This window comes from Canis lupus, chromosome 37 (genome assembly GCF_003254725.2).
Source record: "Canis lupus dingo isolate Sandy chromosome 37, ASM325472v2, whole genome shotgun sequence".
In the NCBI taxonomy this organism is placed as follows: Eukaryota; Metazoa; Chordata; class Mammalia; order Carnivora; family Canidae; genus Canis; species Canis lupus.
Window position 1 is genome coordinate 16348018 of NC_064279.1, and position 17511 is coordinate 16365528.

The following is a 17511-nucleotide window of genomic DNA, read 5'->3' on the forward strand; positions in this document are numbered from 1 at the left end:
GTGTCTCTGCCCCTCTCATGAATAAATAAAAAAAATTAAACAATAAAATAAAATAAAATAAAATAAAATAAAATAAAATAAAACAAAATAATAAAATAAAATAAAATAATAATAAAATAATAAAATAAAATAATAAAATATAAAATAAAATATAAAATAAAAATAAATAAAAATAAATAAAACATAAAATAAATTAAATTAAATTAAATTAAAAAATAAAATAAAATAAAATAAAATAAAATAAAATAAAATAAAATAAAAATAATAAAATAAATAAAATAAAAGGCAGCCCGGATGGTTCAGTGGTTTAGCGCTGCCTCCAGCCCAGGGTGTGATCCTGGAGTCCCGGGATCGAGTCCCTGTGTGGAGCCTACTTCTCCCTCTGCCTGTGTCTCTGCCACTCTCTCTCTGTCTCTCATGAATAAATAAATAAAATCATAAAAAAATAAAAATAAATAAAAATAATAAAATTATAATAAAGACCATTCTTACAATGAATTGTGGTTGTCTTCAGAGGCCCAGTGGCTGTACTTACCGCGTCCCAAACCACTGCTGCGACTCCCAGCTGCCTCCAGTCCTGCCGGATCTGGATCGTGTGGTTCGCAAAGGAGAAGGTGGCAAGAGGCTTGTGGAATTTCTGCAACCCCACTCCCGCGGTGTCCTCATAGGGCACCAGGGCCATTTCGCAGGCACTCAGCTCTCTGCACCCTCAAAGCTCTTGAGGCTCTGGCCAGGGGGAGAAAATAAAAAAAGCATTCTCTCTTAAGTAGCTCCAAATGCTTTTTAAGGCCATTTTTCACAAGTTCAAAAGAAGACAACAGAGGGGGGGGGGGGGGCTTGCTAAGTCCCTCGCGAGGCCCTTCCCCTTCTGGGAGGGGCGCCCGGTTCCGCAGCCCGGCCACGGAGTCGGCTCTGGGCCCACGACCCCGCGGGCGCACCGCGGCTGCAGGGGGCCCGGAGCGGCGGCCCAGGGCGGGGACGCGGGCACGCGCGGGAGCTCTAGCCGCGGGCCGCAGCTTGGGTCGCCCCCCGCCGGCTCTGAAGTCCCCCACAGCGACGGCCACGAGCCCGAACCTGCACTTGGACCGGGTGTTAACGGTTTGCGCGCAGCCCCGGGTCGCCCCGGCTGGAAGTGCGAGCCCCGAGCCCCGAGCCCCGAGCCCCGAGCCCGCCCGTCCGCGACCCCCTCGCGCGGGCCCCAGAGCTCCGGGAACGGGGGGGTCCCCGGCCGCGCCCAGGCCGCCCCCCAGGCCCTGCGGGCACAGCGGCCGAGCCCGAGCTGGGCCCCCGGCCTCCACTCACCGCTCCGGAGCCGCCCCGCGCCGCGCGCCTCGCTCCGCCCGCCCCGAGCGCCTCCGGGCCGCAGACACGCTTCCGGCCCCGCCTGCAGGTGAGCTGGGCGCGCGCCCGAGGGGTCCGGCCCGCCTCCCTCCCTCCGCGGCCCGAGGTGTGCGAGCCCCGAGGCCCGGCCGGTCTCCGAGGGCGGGGAGGGCGGGAGGCCGGGAGGCAGGGAGGCCTCGGCCGGCTGGGGGCGCGCGCGGCTCGGGCTCTCCCCGGCCGGGGCCCGGCGGCTCCGCGCGCTTCTCTCGGGCTTTGCCGACGGGGAGCGTCCGCCCGGCCCGAGCGCGGAGGGTCGCCCGTCGCCCGCGGACCGAGTGGGCTCCGAGGAGTGCGCGGCCGCCCCTCCGTCCTCGCCTTGCCCCGTGCTGGGTCCTCGGCCCTCCGCGTCCGAGGCGCTGGCGTCGCCGCTTGGTGGCAACAGAGGAGAAGTGACAAAGCCCCTGTCGTCCAGAGCGCGAACTCGGAGTCCGCGCGCGACTGGCCCCGCGCCCCTCCTCCCCGGACCCGCGCCTCCTCATCCTCCCCGGACCCGCGTCCCCTCCTCCCGGGACCCCGGTCTCCCTCCTCCCCGGGCCCCGCTCTCCCCCTCCTCCCCGGGCCCCGCTCCCCCTCCTCCTCCCCGGGCCCCCTCCTCCCAGGGTCCCGCGTCCCCTCCTCCCCGGGCCCCGCTCCCCCTCCTCCTCCCCGGGCCCCGCTCCCCCTCCTCCCGGGGTCCCGGTCCCCCTCCTCCCCGGGCCCCGCTCCCCCTCCTCCTCCCCGGGCCCCGCTCCCCCTCCTCCTCCCGGGTCCCCCTCCTCCCAGGGTCCCGCGTCCCCTCCTCCCCGGGCCCCGCTCCCCCTCCTCCCCGGTCCCGGTCCCCCTCCTCCCCGGGCTCCGCTCTCCCTCCTCCCTGGTCCCCCTCCTCCCAGGGCCGGCGGTGGGCGCACCTGCCCCAGGGACCTCGGTGCCGGACGCGACAGTCACCGACCCAAGCTGCCTCCGTCCTCCCTTTCTTCCCGCTGTGCGCCACCCCCCCCCCCCCCCCGCCCCACCTGCCGCCGCTCGTCCCGGGGGTTTTCCGCGTCCCCGCGCCTGAGCAGGACCGCGGCGCCCGCCACCTGCCCCGCCTGGGCTCTGCCGCGGGGACGTCTCTACTGCTGCCGGGCGACCGAGCGTGGGCCCTTCCCGGTGCCTCCCGTGCGACCTGCTGCAGGAGCCTCAGGCCAAACCTAAACCGCCGCTCTCTGGCCTCCCCCCTCCTGCAGGGGGCCTGCGAGCCTCTCCCCACTTTTCTTTAACCTTCCAGCGGAAGAGGAGACTTGGAAGGGATCAGCAGTGAAGAAGGCCTTTGGCTAACTTTTTGTCTTTGCTCAGCTTGTTTATTTTAATTTTTAAGATTGTATGTAATAGGATTTATTTTTTAGTGCAGTTTTAAGTTCAGAGCAAAATTGTTGAGAAGAGACAGAGATTTCCCATACACTCCCTGCACCAGCACAGGCTTAGCCTCCCCCCCCCATTATCAGCACCCCCCCCACCAGAGTGGCACATTTGTTACAATTGATGAACCTACTTTGAACACAGCATTATCACCCAGAGACCATAGGTTATTTGGGGGGCTCATCCTTGGTCTTGAGCATTTTATTTATGAGTTTGGACAAATCTGTAATGGCAAATATCCACCATCATAGCGTCATATAGAGAAGTGTCATTTCCCTAAACATCCCCTGCGCTCCACCTGTGGATCTCCCTCCCTCTACCATAACCCCTGGCAACCGCTAATCTTTTTACGCAGTTCCTCTGGTCCATACCAAAGAGTGTGATTACTGAATTTTATGGTGAAAGTATGTTGAGTTTTATAAGAAACTACTAGACTCTCTTCCAAAGTGGCTGTACCATTTTGTGTTCCCACTAGTAATGAATGAGAGTTTCCGTTGCTCCATGTCCTTGTCAGTATTCGATGTTGTGTTTTGAATTTTAGCCACTCTGGTAGGTGTGTACTAGTTGTTTTAATTTGCAATTCCCTAGTGACATGTGATGTGGAACATCTTCATATGCTTGTTTGCCATCTGTGGATCTTCTTTAATGAAGTGCCTGTGGAGTCTTTGGCCTACTTTTTTGGTCCTATTTTATTTTCCAGCTTTATTGAGATATAATTGACATATTTAAGTTTAAGGTATAAAGTGTGATGATCTGATACGTGTATATACTGCAAAACCATTATTATAATAAGGTTAGTTAACACATCCATCATCTCACATAATTATTACTTTGTGCACGTGTGTAGTGAGAACATTTAAAATCCACTCTCTTAACAACTATTAAGTATAGGCTACAGTATTATTAACTATAATCACCATGCTGAATATTAGATTCCTAGAACTTACTCATCTTATAACTGTAAGTTGGTACCCTCTAACCAGCATCTCCTCATTCCCCTACCCCCTGCCCCTGGCAACCACCATTCTAACCTGTTTCTATGAATTTGGCTATTTTAAAAAATAGATCCCACATAGGGGCATCTCGGTGGCTCAGCCAGTTAAGCATCCAGCTCTTGGTTTCAGCTCAAGTCCTGATCTCAGGGACGTGGGACCGGGCCCCGTGTCATGCTCCATGGTGGGTGTGGAGCCTGTTTAAGATTCTCTCTCCCTCTCCACCTTTCCCCCCTCTCTTGTTTATGTGTTCATGCTCTCTCTCTAAAAAAAATAGAGAAAGGTTCCACGTAGGAGTAAGACCATACAGGGATCCCTGGGTGGCGCAGCGGTTTGGCGCCTGCCTTTGGCCCAGGGTGTGATCCTGGAGACCTGGGATCGAATCCCACGTCGGGCTCCCAGTGCATGGAGCCTACTTCTCCCTCTGCCTGTGTCTCTGCCTCTCTCTCTCTCTGTGACTATCACAAATAAATAAAAATTAAAAAAAAATAAAAAAGACCATACAGTATTTGTCTAGCTTCTTTCACTTAGTATAGGGCCCTCAGCATCCAACCATGTTGTTGCCAATAGCAAGATTGCCTTTTCTTTATGGCTAATATTCCAATATATATTTGTATACATATAATGTATCTTATATGATATATATTATGTGAGGTATATCACACCACATTTTCTTTATCATTCATCTGTCAATAGAACATAGGTTGTTTCCATGTGTTAGACGTTGTAAATAATGCTGCAGTCAATGAACATGAGGATTTAAGTATCTTTTCTAGATGGTTTCACTTCCTTCAGATATAAACCCAGAAGTGAGATTACTGGATCATACAGTAGCTCTATGTTTGATATTTTGAGGAACCTCCATACTGTTCATACTGATTTCCATAGTGGCTATACTGAATTTTATTTCCACCAACAGTGCAATAGTGTCCCCTTTTCTCCACATCCTCTCCAACACTTGTTATCTCTTGTCTTTTTGATAGTTGCTGCTCTAACAAATGCGAGGTGATATCTCATTATGGTTTTGATTTGCATTTCCCTTATGAATAGTGACCCTGGGCATCTTTACATGTGCTTGTGGTTTGCCTCATTTTTAATCTGATTATTTTCTTATTGCTGAGTTTTGCTTTTTTTTTTTTTTTTTTTAAAGATTCAGGATCCTGAGATCGTGACCTGAGCTGAAATCAAGAGCCAGATGCTTAACTGCCTGAGACACCCAGGCACCCCTTATTGTTGAGTGTTCTTTGTATATTTTGGGTAACAGTCCTCTATCAGATAGCTCTTTTGCAGATATTTTCTCCAAGTCTGTGTCTGGTCTTTTCCTTCTCTTGACAGTGTTTTTTTGCAGAGCAGAAAATTTTTATTGTAATGAAGTCCACATTATCAATTCTTTCTTTCATGGATATTGCCTTTGGCATCACATCAAAGAAGTCATTGCCAAACACGAGGTCATCTGCATTTTCCACTATATTACTGTATAGGAGTTTTATTGCTTTGCATTGTAATTTGGGTCTGTAGTCATTTCCAGTTCATTTTGTGAAGGGTGTAAGGTCTGTGTCTAGATTCATGTTTTTGCATGTGGACGTCCGGTTGTTCCAGCACCATTTTTTAAAAAGACTATCTTTTCTCCATTGTGTTGCCTTTGCCACTTTGTCCAAGATCAGTTGACTATATTTATGTGGATGTATCTGTGGGCTACCCACTGATCCGTTTGTCTGTCCTCTCACCAGTACTACACTGCCTGGATTATTACAGTTTATAGTAAGTCTGAAGTTGGGTAGGGGCAGTCCCCCAACTTCATTCTTTTCCTTCAATATTATTTTTCCTAGTCTGGCCTTCCTTCTCTCCTCCTTTTCTCTCTTCCAGGGTCTCCTTTCTCTCTTACCTCCTCTGCATCTTTGCTGCTACTGCCTCTCATCCTTCCTCTCTTCCCATTTTCTTCTTATCTTTCTTCCTCCCTTTCCTCTGGGGAGCCAAGACTGGGCACAAGAAAAAGGACAGACTTTGGGGCCAGAGGAACCATGAAAATATAAATTCTGCCTCTGACACTTTAATTGGGATGACCTTGAGTAATGCCTAAAGCTCCCCAGATCCCGGGCTCCTCAGCCTCAAGCCTGGCACAAAGGTCCCGGCCCCTCCCCCTCCTCCTCTCTATTCTCCATTGTTTTTGCTGAAATCTGGCATCGACTTTACAAAACAAAACCTTCCCAACCTCTCCAGCACTCCGCTAACACAGGACGTTTGCCTCGTATATTTACTTACATTTCATCTAGAAAGTTTTTGTTCTCTTTTTTTCGGTATGTCCAGTAGCCCTACCAATGGTCTCATTGGTGCCAGCTGGCTCAGAAAGCAGCAGAAAGAACACTTAGGGCGTATTCAGCCTGTATAGCAGTATAGACATGACGTGAGCACTGTTTTCTTTTTCTTTTTTTAAGATTTCATTTATTTATTCATGAGAGACACAGAGAGAGAGGCAGAGGGAGACACAGGCAGAGAGAGAAGCAGGCTTCCCATGGGGAACCTGATGTGGGACTCAATCCCAGAATCCCAGGATCACGACCTGAGCCAAAGGTAGACACGCAACCACTGAGCCACCCAGATGCCCCTGGAGCTCTGTTTTCATAAAAATGGACCAAAACAGCCAGTGGTTTTCTGTAACTGCTTGAAAATAAATGTTTAATCCTCAAAAAATATTGGGTATGTCGTAGATGACATTATTTTAAATATCCAGTCCAGGGCAGCCCGGGTGGCCCAGCGGTTTAGCGCCGCTTACGGCCCAGGGCCTGATCCTGGAGACCTGGGATCGAGTCCCAACATCAGGCTCCCTGCATGGAGCCTGCTTCTGCCTCTCTCTCTCTCTCTCTCTGTGTCTCTCATGAATAAATAAATAAAATCTTAAATGAATAAATAAATAAATATCCAGTCCATCTTCAACAGGCCTGTCCTCGGTGTCCTTCCTGGAGGAAGTGATACCTCTCCAGGGCCAGGACAGGATCGGGCTTGGCTGCGTGACCTGTTTGGACATATTCGCCGCCTCCGAGCAGGAGCGTGGGGTGCCTTGCACAGCTGTGTCGTGGCTTTCCCCGCTGCTCAAGAACTGCCTATCTCAGAGTGGGGCGCTCCCTAACCAGGTCCCCTGTGCAGCCTGGAAACGCGAGTGAGAAATAAGCCTCCGTTGAGAGGACCATCGAGATTTGGGGTTGTCACGACAGCATAACTCAGCAGAAGCGACAGAACACAGGTTTGAAAGAGATGGAACTGTCAAGCATCGGGGAGAAATCTTTAGGGGGTGGCTTAGTTTAGCGTTGCAGTCCAGTAGGTCCTTACTTGGAGCTCGGCCTGTCTCTTGATGACGCCTGGACCCCCGTGTCACTGTCCGCTGAGACTGCTGACCAGCCTTCATCCAACTGGGAGTCTAATACTTGAAGACAGTTCTCCTGCCAACAGTCTTGCTGGGAATATGCAAAAAAAAAAAAAAAAAGATTCCATTTCTGCATTATCCAAATTTCAAAGTGCAGTTCAACCGTAATATAATAATCTAAAAATGATTTTTCCTAATAGCAAGGGGAACTGGGCTTTTTCTTGATCCTCTCCCAGACAGCTAATAAGGGAACGTCCTCGGGCATCTCTTGCAGCCCAGTGGGCTCCCTGCACACCTGCGCACTGTCGAACCGTCTCTCCATGCGCACACAGCCCCTGTGGGAAGCAGAACTTAGGATGGGATAAAATATACATAAGTACACCCAGGGGCCTATGGCTGATAGCTTTTTATTTTTATCCCCATGATTACATTGCCTTTCCCCAACCACCTCCCCAGGGAATAACAGTGGAAGGGTGGTTATTCCTTTGTCCCTCCTGTTTTTGGACCTTGTCCCTGCACTAGATCACAGTAGAAGCAGCCACTTTGGAACAACATGATCCCACCCTGGGCCAGGGTGGATACCCAACCCAGGCTGGGTACGTAATTCTCTCCACAGAGAAGAATTCAGAGCGGCTATTGGACATCTGTTCTTATTGTTATTAGCCCAGCATCCATGTCCCATTTCGCTGGTGGCACATCCCTTCCACTAGTGGTCAAGAGCGCAGCTTTTGGGGCCTGAGAGTTTAGGTCAAATCCCAGCTCTTGCAGGTTATAACTCTGAGGCCTTAACCGAGACACATTCACGTGCACCTTGATTTCCCCACCTGTAAAGGGGACAAGGTGCAATCAGCACCTGATTACATCACCTGATAATGTAATCAACATTATCAGATTAAGAAAGTAAGAAGCTTAAGTTAAAAACAATTTAATTTATCTAAAGTACCTGAAACTACACCAACAGTCAACTTCATGTAGCATTTGCTCTTACTGCTGTTGTGTTTGGGGTAGGGCCGACTTTGGCCCGGGCTCCAGGCCTAGCAATGAGCATTTCCTCCCATCTGCCCACAGGTGGTCCAGAAGCGGGCATGTGCCCAAAGCTGGCTTTACCTGCAGCCCTTCCCGAGACTTGCTGGGACTCAGAAAAGCAGAGTGTTGGCAAAGGATGTAAGTCTGGAGGTCCTGTTGGCCATCTGGTCCCAGGAAGGCTGAGCCAGCAAGAATGGAGCCAGTGGAGGTGCTAGAAGCGGGAGAGGCTGCCTCTTATGTGCCCTGTGACCCCCTGGATCCAGCTGGCCAAGAATTTTCAGTTATTTGGGCCGTCAAATTCCCTAATTAGCTTATGCCAGGTCGAACTGCTTTCTTTGTCCCCTCCAGAAGCAAAACAGTCTTGACACATTCAGTCTGGGTTGGTCCCTGGAGCAAAGGAGATGTAAAGTCGCACCAGCGTGAGCCATCCCCAGTGTGCACGGGGAGAGCCTCGGAGAAGCTGGTCCTAGGGAGCGGCTGGGACTCCCCTGCCCACAGCCTTTCCTGGCTGCACCTGGCTTCTCGGACACCAGTGTAACCCGAGAACACATTTCCTTTTCTTGCTTAAGCTGGTTTCAGTGCCCTATGCACACAACTGGGAATCAGGAGTCCGGATGAGTGGTGTGTTTTCTGTTGTTTTTAGGAAGAAAAAGTACACAGAATATTAACATTCTATAAGGTCCTGGCATATAATTCAGGGATAGCTGGCTTACTGTCCTATTTGCCAAACAACAAATATGATCCTGACAGATGAACATGTGTTTGAAAGACAAAACGTCGAGCAGCCCCGGTGGCTCAGCGATTTAGCGCCGCCTCCAGCCCAGGCGTGATCCTGGAGACCTGGGATCGAGTCCTGCGTCAGGCTCCCTGCATGGAGCCTGCTTCTCCCTCTGCCTGTGTCTCTGCCTCTCTCTCTCTCTCTCTCTATCTCTCTCTGTCTCTAATAAATAAATAAAATCTTAAAAAAAGAAAGAAAGAAAGACAAAAGTCTCCTCTCCACACATGGTCAGCAGATGACCTGAGTTAGCACAGACCTTGATAATATGGTGGAATGGAAGCACGATCTCCATCGACATCTTTCTGCTGATTCTAGGACGAAGAGGTGGCCCCTTCCCATCCCAAAAGTACCACCTCCGAGCCACCGAGTGGCTCAGACTTGATTTTGCTTCAAGTGATAAACTTAGGGTCCTGGGATGGAATCCCATTTAGGGCTCCCTTCTCAGTGGGGAGTCTTCCTCTAGGTCTACCTGTCTCTCTGTCTCCCCTCTCTCCTTTTCTCCCTGTTTCCATCTCTCCCTCTAACTTTCCCCCCTGCTCGTGCTCTCACTCTCTCTGAACAAAAAAAAAAAAAGAAAGAAAGAAAGAAAATACTTTTGTTAACTACAGATCTGACTAAAATTCACAATTTTATAGTGGAAGGTGGTATAAGATAGTGGTTGAGAGCATGGGTTATTGAACTATAGTGTCTGAGTTTAAATCCTGCAAAGATCTATGGCCTTCCTTTTGTAAAAGTAGATTAATAGTAATGCCGACATCATTAGACTGTTTGGAGGAGGAGATGGTCAATGAGCTAAAACATGTCAGTCGCCACATGTAACACCTGCATGTAGTAATCTGTTTTTTTAAAGATTTTATTTATTCCTGAGATACCAAGAGAGAGACAGAGAGAGGCAGAGACACAGGCAGAGGGAGAAGCAGGCTCCATGCAGGGAGCCTGACATGGGACTCGATCCCAGGTCTCTAGGATCATGCCCTGGGCCAAAGGCGGCGCTAAACTGCTGAGCCACCCGGGCTGCTGTAATCTCTTAATAAGACCATCTATTATTTACTTTTTAAAAAATTTCCCATTTAGAATCTTAAAATTTCCAAAAATTAGAATACTTTAAATAAATCCACTGTTATTAAGCCGTAAATCAAACATCATTGTGCACTTAGGCAGGTCTTACCTGTCATCCTGTCGATGGACTACTCTGCTCATACAGCTTGCCTTCTATTAAAGTAACGGGGATTATAAATATCAAGTTACTCTCACATTGTACTCTCTTGCGGCGAATGTTCTGCCCACATGGCTAACCCTCTCTGTGAAGGTAAAATGGATTATAAATATCAAGCGATGGGGGCACTGTATAGCCACTACAGCTAGCTGGAAGGGAGTGGCTGTTTGATTTATGTAAACTGAGATTTACCATAACAGCAGCAGCATGAGAAAACCCACCGCCATCACCCAAGATCCAAGCGCTATTTATACACTATGCAGTTAAAATGAATTTTGTTACCATGAAATTTCACCTGTAGTGATTTTTTCATTACCTGCGGCCAAGGCAAATTGATTAGACTACTAATCTCCAAATAGTAGAAGTCTTCATGGGTGGAACGTTGTGCTAAAAGCAAATTGGACACAGTTTCCTACTATTCTTAAGAAAGAACGGAGGTGAAAAAAGGAACAGAAAATTGAGGAAATTTCTTTAAATTTCTTGTTAATGTTCTTCTCTTAGTTTTTTTGTTTTGTTTTGTTTTTAGAATTCCTGGTTCTAACCCAAGCTACTCTTGTCAATGTTTTTAGGTAAATCTTTATTTAATGTTGTAATATAGATTAGTTTTATAATTGTGCTATAACTTCATTTTAAAGATAAAGAAATGGGGATCCCTGGGTGGCGCAGCGGTTTGGCACCTGCCTTTGGCCCAGGGCGCGATCCTGGGGACCCGGGATCAAATCCCACGTCGGGCTCCCGGTGCATGGAGCCTCCTTCTCCCTCTGCCTGTGTCTCTGCCTCTCTCTCTCTCTCTTTGTGTGACTATCATAAATAAATAAAAAATTTTTAAAAATAAATAAAGATAAAGAAATGGAGACATTGGCATTTTTGAGAGATATCTTTTTTTTTTAAAGATTTTATTTATTTATTCATGAGAGACACAGAGAGAGAGAGGCAGAAACACAGGCAGAGGGAGAAGCAGGCTGCATGCAGGGAGCCCGATGCGGGACTCAATCCCAGGACTCCAAGATCACATCCTGAGCCAAAGGCAAGCGCTAAACCGCTGAGCCACCCAGGGATCCCCAAGAGATATCTTTTAAAGGAGACTCTTAAGTACCACACACTAGAGTTTAAAGTGTGATCAGAAGACACATTGCCTTGAACTTCTAACCCAGTAGCACTTCTCACACTTTAAGGTCTCAGGATCTTTTACACTCTTTAAAATTATTGAGGACCCCAAAGAACTTCCGTCTGTGTGGGTTGTATCTACTGATATATATCATATCAGAAATTTTAAGTTTCAAGAATTTAAAACCTAAAACAAATTGTTAATTCGTTTTAAGGCCACAATCATACTTCGATTACACATTAGCATCACAGCAATGATGTCATCATTTGTAGGGAGTCTCTGGAAACTCCATGGTACACTCTTGAGAGAATGAGAGTGAAAAAGGCAAATAACAAACATCTTAGTGTTATTATGAAAACGGTTTTGATCCTGTGGATTCTGTAGCTAGGTCTCAGGGCTCCCCAGGAGCTTCAAGCCAGGCTTTGAGAACCGTTCTGTCTAAACAGTTGCTACGCCTTCATAGCAAAACTGAATTTTTTGTCTCAACTATGGCTATTCAAGGAATAAATAACAAGGGCAGCCCCAGTGGCTCAGCGGTTTAGCGCCGCCTACAGCCCAGGGTGTGATCCTGGAGACCTGGGATCGAGTCCCGCGTCAGGCTCCCTGCAGGGAGCCTGCTTCTCTCTCTCTGCCTGTGTCTCTGCCTCTCTCTTTGTCTCTCATGAATAAATAAATAAAATATTAAAAAAAAAGAAAAAAGGAATAAGTAACAAGAATACTTGTAAAACTCTGAGTTCTAACACTGAATAAAATATTCAATTGATATGTTATCAATTTTCTTGGTATCTTTAACATGGAAGTAACATAGGCAATACAGAGTTCGTGTTCCGAGGGGGCCCTGGAGGCTGGCGCCCTGTGTTCTAATCCCGGCTCTGCCACTTAGCTGATGGGCCTTGAGGGGGACTCTATCTCAGCCTCGGAGTCCTTTCTGTAAAATGAGCAGGCTCTTCCCACTGACCTCAGAGGCTTGCTGTGAGGATTGACTGGAATAATCTCTGTAAAGGAAGACTACTTTCCCAGCCCCCTCCCAGGTAACTTGGGGCCATGTGCCTCGAGTGGGGGCCATTTGGCCCCTGCCTGAGAGCCCTCTCTTGCCCATCTCACACCCTCAGAGGTGGACAGACCAGAAGAGCTGGATTTCTGAGCCCCTGGATTGTGGCGTGAGCAAGGAAGAACCCGAACCCATGGTGGTGGTAAACCATTGAAATTGAAACCCTGCGACAGGTTGTTGATTGGAACTCCTCTGAATGGAAGGAGAGGATGCCAAGGGGGTAGCATTTAAACAGAAATTTAGAAGATCAGAAGCTTCACAAATTAGAAGATTTGAAGGAAAGAGCTACCTTTAGGGGAGGTAGGGAGGCTTTCCCAGCAGGGGAACAGAATATGCAGAAGCCTCCAGGCAGAAGCCAGAAACTTTGCAGAGACCAGCCTGGAACAAGGGGGAAGTGGAGGAGACAACTGTGAGGAGTAAGCCCCCCGGGGCACCGCAACCTTTGGGGTGGGGACCCACACCCCCTGGGGCTTGCAGCCTGTGGGGAGGCATCTCCACAGCATCTACCCCGCAACCCCCTCCCCGCTCCGGGGCCTGCCTTTGAGTCAAAGACTTACAGCCTTAAGGATATACCAGAAGCCTGAGGAATGACACCCAGTGGCAAATTGAACACCAATAAAAAATAAATTTATAAATAAATTTTAAAAAAGAAAGAAAATAAAATAAGATGAAAACAGAGAGGGAGTCAAACAATAAGAGACTCTTAACTATGGGGAACAAACAGGATTCCTGGAGGGGAGGTGGATGGGGTGATGAGGTAATTGGGTGAGGCATTAAGGAGGGCATGTGATGTAATGCGCGCTGGGTATTATATGCAAGTAATGAATCACTAACTTCTACCCCTGAAACTAATAACTCACTGTATGTTAATTAACTTGAATTTAAATAAAATCTAAAATAAAAACAAACAAACAAACAAAAAAAAAAGGAGCCTGAGGAATGAAGCTCCAGCTGGTGCCATGGAAACACACTCACATACAGTCACCACCGTCTTTCCTAAGCGTAGCTTCTCCGTGTCCACGTTTTCATAGGGCCTCCCTGCCACGGGACACAGAACTGCCCAGTGCACATGAGGGCACGTGCAACGTATGGGGCAACAGCTGGAGTTTTCACTTAACACCTGCCCCCAGCTGCGAGCCACGGGAGCCCCGTGTTCTCCGTCAACAATGCAACAGAGGCAGCAACGTGGGGAGAAGTCTCCAGCCGTTGCGGCCTGGTGGCTTTGGCAGTCACGGCGGTGGGACAGTTCAGGGGACTGCTGAGCAAAGTGCGTCGAATGAATGAATGAATGAACGACTGAATGTCACAATTCAGAATCATCGTGCCAAATTATCACCCACCTTTACTTCGAGAGTTTTTAAGCTCCAATTCCACTTATTAGATGCTTCGGAGTCGATGCTCAGGAGTGCGTAGGGCTTTCATCTTCTGGATGTGTTTTATCAACCTGGGGTGCAGCGGTACCCCCAGGCGCTGGGCCTCCGTAGCTAAGGAGCTGTTGACTCAATCTTCCGAGGATTCTGAAGAAAGGGGTGGAACCACTTGCCTTTCCTTTGCCAGTGCTTATTAATTTGTGTGTGACTATCAGAGTGGATATATTTTACTTGAGGTCAAAAGAGATCATCAAAAGGAGCCGGTGTAGTAGCTAATAGAAATGCTGCTCGCAGTTCCAAAATAGCTCACAGCAGTGCCCCTCCTCGGAGGATGCGGGGCCTTTGGAGTCTGAGTGTCTCGATGGGATCTAAGGAGGTTTTTCCAGGCAGGACGATGGAATTAGAATTACGTGCCCAAGTGACCAGGGAGGACAGAGCCCTGAGGGTCCGGGACAGGGTGCAGGCAGCCGTCTCAGACAGGCAGCCTCAGACAGCTTTGGGCGACAGATGTGTTTTGTTTGTCCCACACCATGGGGTTTGGGTGGTTTTTGTTTTCGTTTTGTTTTTTAGTTTCATTGTCAACATTTAGATGAGTAGAGAGATATTAGATAAAAAAAAAAAAAAAAAGATCTCTGGCTATCTTTAAAAATTTTTGAAATATCTGGCCACAGTGGGCCCAGATTCCCACGAGTGAGCGATGATCTAGAGCTGAGCTGGCTCCACCTACTTCCCACTGCTGTGTGCGAGGGCCCTCCACTCCCCCTGCCCTTCCCTTAGCCAGCTTCATTCATGGACTACTGTCGGGGCCTTTGAGGGCATCCTAGCAAACAGCATGTCTCCTGTTCTCTGGGTTCTACACAAGCTGAGAGGTGAGACAGTGAATAAAGCTGAAGGCAAAAAAAAAAAAAAAAATATATATATATATATATATATATATATATATATATATATATATATATGCTAGAAAGCTAGATACCTTTCTCATGCTAGAAAGGTATTTCCATCAAGGTGCCCATCTTGTGACCAGACACCAGAAGAACAGCAAAAGTCCAAAGTTGAAAAGATAGATATTTACTAGGAAATTGTATGGGAAAATATTCACCTTGTATACAAATTACATTTGTGCCCTGATCATTAGGTGTTAATGTGGCTGAAGCTTCAAGAGTTTGAGCTGGTTGTGTTTACGATGCCGGGGGAAGCAGCACTGTCAGATGCAGAGAGATGGACTAGGAGCAGGATATACCAATCCAGGATTTCTGTCTTTCTCTTCCTTTAAACGGTGTGTGTTCCATGCCAATATAATGTGTTTCAAGGAGTACAGCTTGCAGCAGGACAATGGAGTCCCAGTTGAGCTTATGTAGCTGCTCCTCACCTAAAGGTGCAAAGTAACCCATCCATCCTGGTAGGACATTCCATTACAAATTCTAGTAGAATACACCTTCCCAAGGTGTGATGGGGCTTGATGTCCTCAGCAGTGTTAAAAAAATAGATATAGATAAATATATCTAGCATCTATCTAGCATTTATATATATATATAAATCTATTAAATATATATATCTTCTTTATTTACCGAGAGAGAAAATGTTGGAAGGCAAGGCGTCTAGCTGCAGGTAAAACCAAGCAGACTTAGCCGGCTGGATTCCAGGGGCCTTGGATCGGGCCAGCCTCCCACGTCCTCCTCACAGCACAGAGGGGCTGCGGAGTGCAGGCCTGCTCTCAGAGGAAGCTGGACACAGCCACATGATAGGCTTTAGTCTTCCCAAAGCATGTCAAAGAACAGGGAAGCCTGGCGTGACAGTCGTGGGACTCCCGGACCCGGGGAGGAGCGATCCTGGAGGACTGGCACTCAGAGCCGCTGGGGCTGATGAAGGCTGGAGGAAGGGTTCTTTAATCAGCTGAGCAAAGAACACCAGATCCCTCCTGTGCTTGGGGTGATTTTTCTGTGCAGGGGCCCTTAGCTCAAGGTTAGTGAATGGGGTAACCTTTGGCAGCCATGGAAACAAAGTTTCTAGGGGTACCTGCCATTGCTCAGCCGGTTGAGCATCTGCCTTCTGCTGGGGTCCTGGGGTCATGGCCCCCCATTGGGTCCCCCTCCTCCCCATGCTCCCTGCTGGGCAGGGACCCTACTTTTCCCTCTCCCTCTGCTGGCTGCTATCTCACGCCTTATGTGCACTGGCTCTCCCTGTCAAATAAATTAAACTAAAAAAAAAAAAAAAGAAGAAGGAAAGTTTCTAGAAAGAAAGAAGCAGAACTCACTATCTACTGGGGTAAATCAACTGGAATGAAAAGCATAGAAAACAAAAACAACAATAAAAAGACAAAGACCTGAAAGGCAATCCAAGATGTGTTTTATGACATGGGAGCCAAATTTAGGAAAACCAGAGCGAGCCCTGGCATGGGCAGGGAGCAGTAGAGTCCAGGGGCCGGCCGTTGAGGTATCATCTTGTTCATTGAGCACTAGTGAGTGCCATGCACATTCACAACCATGCAAAGTCCATAATGTTAACCCCTTTAGAGATGAGGAAACCGAGGCCCCAAGTGATTGATTCTAGAGAGCCGGTGGAGTGATTCCAGGGCCAGTCTCACTGGCTCTGAAACCCTTCCCCTCTCCCTGCCTGGCCTTTGGGCCGACTGTACGTTGTTTCCAGAGAACAGGACAGCTGGGGGCATGGTGAGGTGGCCAGGCTCACCTCCTGCAGAGAACTGCCCAGCCCCCAGGCCAATCGGCATCCTGGCCTCTCCCTAGTAAGCTGGTTACCTCTGGTCTGTGATGCCCTGACCTGGCATGCCCATCCTCTGGCTGCCCCACTCCCCACAGAGCAGAGATGGGGAGAGGGGCATGACATGGGCCTCCACGCACACCCTGTTTGACCACCCTGAGCCATCAGCAATTTTTCCAGGGAGGAGGGAGAGCTATAGGGCATGACTTTGTCGGAGGGGTTTCCTTCACTCCTGGTTTAATTGTGATGCTACAGACATAACAGACTAAAGCCACACCTAGACAGGTCATGTTCCCTCAGCAGCTCTCCACGAGATCAACTAGCGAAAGTCCCTTTAATAAGGAATGTTTTTAGAAGGAACATATGGGGAATCAAAAAAGGGCTAAATATAAACCTGTATTTACAGAACTGAATAAGGAGCAAAGAAAAGCTGAACAGAAAGAGCCGGATGGAGAAGCTTTCTCCTAAAACAGGTTTTTTTTCCAGTGGGTGTGAGTGTGCATTTTGCTGTATATGTGAATTCGCAGGACACTAGAGTTGCCTATAATTAAACAAAGAAAAACAGCTTCTGATGCCAAAAACAGTTCTGATGCCAGTCATACTATGGAAGTACCTGAGGCTGTATCCACTAACTTTTATCAGAAATGAACGCATTTGGTTGCATTACAGACTTAGAAATGATTAAATGGAGCATAGACTTTTGAAATAGAAGTTTCATATCCAAGGCATATTTAAGGCATAGCTAAGGCAACTCTTTGAGAGATGATCTACGTCATTAATGCTGAAAGAAAGAAGAAGCCAACTCTTCATAAGCAGGCATGAAAGATCCCCGTGGCCCAAAGGGGATAAGGAAGGAATGAACAAGTATTTATTGAGCACCTGCCCCATGCAGAATGGTTGGTGGGCATTCTCTTGTGTGAACTTCATGATGTTGCTAAGATGAAAGGATTCTTTTTCTCCCCTGTCTGTAGACTGAAAATCCCAATGTCCGAGGTTACGCTGCTAGCACACTGCAGGCGTGGGATCCACAGCTAGTTCAAGTCCAGTTACCTGGCTCCAGAGACGCTTGCCCTTTCAAATACAGCGCAGCCCTTCAAGGTGGTGTCAGGAGGCCCTGCTCCTGACTTTCTC

At 48.2% G+C, this 17511-nt stretch overlaps 1 protein-coding gene and 1 long non-coding RNA gene across 14 annotated transcripts in view; one reads left to right on the forward strand and one right to left on the reverse strand.

Moving 5' to 3' along the window:
• Nucleotides 1-2556, reverse strand: part of METTL21A (methyltransferase 21A, HSPA lysine) — a 69025-nt gene extending 66469 nt beyond the window's left edge. For 9 of the 13 annotated variants that reach the window (XR_003134327.3, XR_004812640.2, XM_025441862.3 and 6 more), the window contains exons 1-2: nt 1303-1435; nt 536-726 (exon numbers count right to left, since the gene is read on the reverse strand). Coding sequence is in view for 11 of the 13 variants with exons in the window: in XM_025441862.3 (XP_025297647.1) it covers nt 536-682 (147 nt within the window). In the remaining 2 variants the exon portion in view is untranslated. Of the gene's footprint in view, nt 1-535; nt 727-1074; nt 1219-1302; nt 1436-2267 lie in introns of those variants that run through there. The other 4 variants (XM_049106605.1, XM_025441860.3, XM_025441859.3 and 1 more) reach the window with 4 other exon arrangements.
• LOC112656475 (uncharacterized) overlaps nt 1264-17511 on the forward strand; it is a 69161-nt gene continuing 52913 nt past the window's right edge. The window contains exon 1 of the long non-coding RNA XR_003134328.3: nt 1264-1390. This is a non-coding gene — a long non-coding RNA (uncharacterized LOC112656475). The remainder of the gene's footprint in view (nt 1391-17511) is intronic.